This window comes from Morone saxatilis, unplaced genomic scaffold (genome assembly GCF_004916995.1).
Source record: "Morone saxatilis isolate NCDOM2014 unplaced genomic scaffold, NCSU_SB_2.0 Contig5, whole genome shotgun sequence".
NCBI classification, from domain to species: domain Eukaryota; kingdom Metazoa; phylum Chordata; class Actinopteri; family Moronidae; genus Morone; species Morone saxatilis.
In genome coordinates, this window is record NW_023340095.1 from 3,845,981 (window position 1) to 3,850,605 (window position 4,625).

Sequence of the window (4,625 nt, forward strand, 5' to 3'; positions counted from 1 at the left end):
TTTTAAAGCTTTAGTTACTTTGCATAGTTAAATAAGTATTAAAGAATATAAATTCCCTGATATATTTTGATATATTATTATATATTAAGCTAAAAATAGCTCCAGCTGCACCATTAAAGTGATGTTACATTAATGTAATATTATAATAATAAATGATTATTATGATCTGCACTAATGAGCCAGTTAAAGAGTTTGAATATTTTCTATTGTAAGTAGTAGTAGTAGTAGAAGTAGTGAGTAAGATTTCTAACCTTTTACACTTCTCCCCTCCATTTGTTTTGACAGCACCACATCTTTTAGTCTGCGTATTGTTCCCTGATCCAGCGGGTTCTTAAAATCCGAAATCAGAATAAGAAATACTTTATTGATCAGTTGCTCAACAAAGACATTATAAGAAATAATAATAAGACCGTTAAAATAGGCTGTATGCATTAAATAACAACATATAACAACAATGTATATAGAAAAGAGAAAGATAAAATAACTGTGTGTAAAAATATGTACATTATATTAGTGGTGGGCAGTAACTCATTACTAATACTAAATACTTTCCCCAGTAACTAGTAGTGTAACTGATTACTAATAAATTTCAGTAATATCATTACAGTTACTCCTCCAAAAAATAATTAGTTACAATATTACTAGTAGTGTAACTAATGTTACTGCTACCTTTGGCAGGGAGAAAGTAAAGTAATAATGTATTAGATTTTTTGAATAACTAATCCAAAACTGATTATATAACAGTTTATAACATTATATAATATATATATGGTTTGCAGTAAAAGACAAAGCAATAAAATATAAAAACAACAAACAACTCAGACAACAAACAAAAACAACAAAAAAGTAAAATTGCTTACAGAGAGAGATCAATAAAGATAATAATACATAAATAAAGATCATAGCAGAAGTGTAATAAATACATATTGATAATGCTTAAGAACTGAGTATTATTACACAACAACACATTAATCATTAGTATTATTATCGAACATCCGTCACACGCAGGTAAACAGGTAGATTGAAGTTAACAATGACACCTTTTTTCAGCTTTTCTATTACTTTTAACAGCGTCGTCGTTTGTGTGTGGTTTGAGCGTGGTTTGTGTGTGAGCAGTGGTGCTGTGTGTGTGTGTGGTGTGTGTTGTGGAGGTGTGTGTGGTGTGTGTGTGTGTGTGTGGTGGTGTGTGTGTGTGTGCGGTGGGAGGACACAATGTAAATGACCGAGTCACGTGACCGCGTGGCTATATCCGAGGCAGGACGTCAACAGAGAGCAGCAGAGAGGAGGCAGCCGTCACACGGACCGGTGCTGGATATTCAGCCCTCACAGCTTCGTGTCTTCTGTCTTTCTGTTTACTATTATTTCTTTCCGACTTCAGCTACAGTGATAGCTAAGTTTGGAGAGGAGGAAAAAGAGAACCCGCCGTGAGTTTTGTCTTTGCTGTTGTGTTTGTGGTGTCGCTGAGAGATAACAGTGGGGTCGACCTGCTTCAACGGTGCATTACAAAAGAAACACTCACTTGGTTGTTGTTGGTGTTTTTTTTGCCATTTGGACAGCTTTAAAATGGAAACCTCTGCACCCAAGAAGACGTGCTGTGGTAGGTTATTTCTCATTGCAATGCGAGATTATTCCAACACAACGGATCCATCATGGATTAAGATATGGAGATGGAGATGTAACAGTTGAATATTTCCTTTGCAGAGTCTGTCCGAGACTTCTTCACTTCAGCTAAATTCCTTATTTACATGGGGCATGCTTTGTCTACATGGGTAAGAAACACATTACTGTCTATTCAAATGACTCTCCATCATGTATTTACCTCATGATGACAGACTCCATGTGTGGCTTTTTCACTGTCAAACTAAATATAATGCGTTATTGTTACATTGTGTGTTGTTAGAACTGTCATTACAATATGAAATGACATGTTTTCCCCTGTGTGTGTGTGAAGGATGGATTGAAGTGTAGAGGGTGATTCTTATGTGTCAGGGCTCTTATTATTTATGCAGCAGCCAAACCACATTTCCTATCACCCAACCAGCGTGGATGTGTAGAATCAGGTATCAGCGTATCAGCGTATCAGCGAATAATCCAATGATGTGAATTCACAGGGCGACCGAATGTGGAACTTTGCCGTGGCTGTTTTCCTGGTGGAGCTGTACGGGAACAGCCTGCTGCTCACGGCCGTGTACGGGCTGGTGGTGGCCGGCTCCGTGCTGCTGCTGGGGGCCATCATTGGGGACTGGGTGGACAAGAATCCCAGGCTCAAAGGTAAGGAGGGAGCACGGCGTTGAAGGACTGTCAGAACACAAGTTTGTCATGATTGAAATGCCCACAAGCTAGACGTGCAGCGCTCTCACAGGGACTGGCATTATGACGTCCTTTACAATGTGCACATGTGCTTCGCTTTCACAGTCAAATGCTCCCCTTGTTGAATGTTTATGCAGAGGAATTTGGCTCTATTAGATTAGATCAGGGAGCGAGGGAACGTGTCCAACCATGTCGTCGAAGCGCTCTAATGAACTGGTTTGTCAGACAGCAATCTGTTGTCTTTGATCATATTTCTGTCCCTAATGTCCTTCGTGGTGTTTCCACAGTGGCCCAGACTTCGCTGCTCGTCCAGAACAGTTGCGTCATCGTGTGTGGGATCCTCCTGATGGTTGTTTTCCAGTTCAAAGAACAGCTTGTGGGGCTTTACAATGGATGGATTCTGGTAAGATCCCCCCTGTGCTTGTCTTTACACACCTGCTGTTTCAACGTGAACTAACGGGGGATTCTCACTGAAACCACTCTCTGGCCCCGGGATTGCTCACTGATATGGACTCCCTGTCATTATGATTTATGAGCACTTGAACTGCTTTTTACAGAAGAGTTAAGTCAGCACAGTTCATTCCCAGAAGACCTTTGGCTGCTCCACTAACTTAAATTGACAGTAGATTAGGCATTGTTTAAGTTTTTTGACTTGTGACACAGCTCGTCTACTTGTTTCTTGATGCTCTTGACACTCACATCTCGAGCCACAATCATTTATAACTGAACTTTGTAATCACAAGAAGACCAAAGCTGACAATTAAGAGGTAATTACACTTTTGTCCCCAGCAGCCCTCCGTAGGAGAGAAAGTTTGTGTCAGTTTTCTGAAAGGGGCTTGTTTACACTTGTTGAGCTATGTGGCTTCACAAGAACTTCCTCACCACAAAGATGCGGACCTAATGCTGCCGCTGACCGAGATGCAGAACTGTCGACCAGACAGGTTTCTGTCCGTTATGGGAGACCGGTTGGGGTTGTCACGTTGAAACACAAAAGCCTTTCTGTTTTGGGGTGAGGTGGGGTGACGGCTGGGGGGGGGGCATTTGGGGCACGCCTTTGGGTCTCTCCGGAGAAAGGGGGAGATTTTGGCCATGTGAGAGCGTTTAGGGGGACGGCTGTCGGCGTTGGGAGTGCGGAGGTGGAGAGAGGTCAGTGGAACAGGAGATTGAGTGTCTCATTGAAGGCTCTGCAGTCAGCAGGTTCTTCAAGGCCTGTCACATGACACAGAGAGAAATGTGGCCTGGCCTGTTGAAGCATTTGTTTTTTTTAAATCGGGGCAGCTGCGTTACAATGTACAGATTTACAGACAAAGTAGCGGTTTCATAATTGAATTTCTTTTGGTTTTTCTGTCACTCTGTGCAGTTGAGGTCACATGTTGAGTCTTATATTAGCTGTCATGCTCTTTCTTCTGAGCAGTTAATTTTTGCAGAATGATATAGATTCTTTTGTACAGGAAGTTATTGATTTTTTTTGTTTACATAATGTGATAATAGCACTTTTTTGTTGTCAGTATCAGGTGAAATCTGTACTTCCAATCTTAAGTCATTTTACAGTTAATGTTACAGTGTTAGAAAAAGTTTTGAGCCTGACAGTTGCTTCAATTTTTAATTTAAATCATAAAAATAACTAGATATCAAATATCAAACAGAGACGGTATAATAGATGATAGAAGTATAGTATAGTATAGTATGATAGGAGTCTTGTATATTCATGTTTTAAAGATAAAGTTGGTATTTTTCTATACATTTTTTTAAATAAATCCCATAAAAGTACCAAAACCATTTGTTAGTTCATCTCTAAATACTTCATGACTTCTCTACTTTATATGTAGGGTCTGACTGTATAACATTTTCACGGTACGATGATGATGTCTACCTGTATACGGTAGTAGACAATAGTTATTACCATCAGTTACAATGACCCTTAAAGGAATGAAAGCAAAACGGTTTTTTGGGGGGGGTTTGAACAAATACTTCACAAAAATTATGTGCTATATATTTTTAATGACACAATAACAGTAGAATTCAGTATTTAAAAAAAATGTATTCCCGTCGATAAGCATATGCACATGATAACCATCAGTCGTCATACCACAGTATCGGTATACCGCTGCAACCCTAATTGTATGTGGCACTCAGCCCAAAGCCCATTGGTTCCCCATGAAGATACAAATATGTAGTTAAAAAAAAAAGCTTTTTAAAAAAGTTTTTTTTGGCAAACATCACTCAAACAGGAGTAAATCCTGTGTTGGGGACTATTTATAGCTACACATTTTCTGACTTTTCCCAATGATCAAATACTGGATACTTTCACCTCT

General features: G+C 39.4%; 1 protein-coding gene across 1 annotated transcript in view; it reads left to right on the forward strand.

Annotated features, from left to right (window-relative positions):
• The first annotated feature begins 1,273 nt into the window (after positions 1-1,273).
• The window catches only part of slc40a1 (solute carrier family 40 member 1), an 8,647-nt gene continuing 5,295 nt past the window's right edge, over positions 1,274-4,625 (forward strand). The window contains exons 1-5 of the mRNA XM_035676748.1: positions 1,274-1,424; positions 1,557-1,597; positions 1,702-1,769; positions 2,112-2,271; positions 2,598-2,713. Of these exons, the coding sequence (XP_035532641.1) occupies positions 1,564-1,597; positions 1,702-1,769; positions 2,112-2,271; positions 2,598-2,713 (378 nt within the window). The 5' untranslated portion in view covers positions 1,274-1,424; positions 1,557-1,563. The remainder of the gene's footprint in view (positions 1,425-1,556; positions 1,598-1,701; positions 1,770-2,111; positions 2,272-2,597; positions 2,714-4,625) is intronic.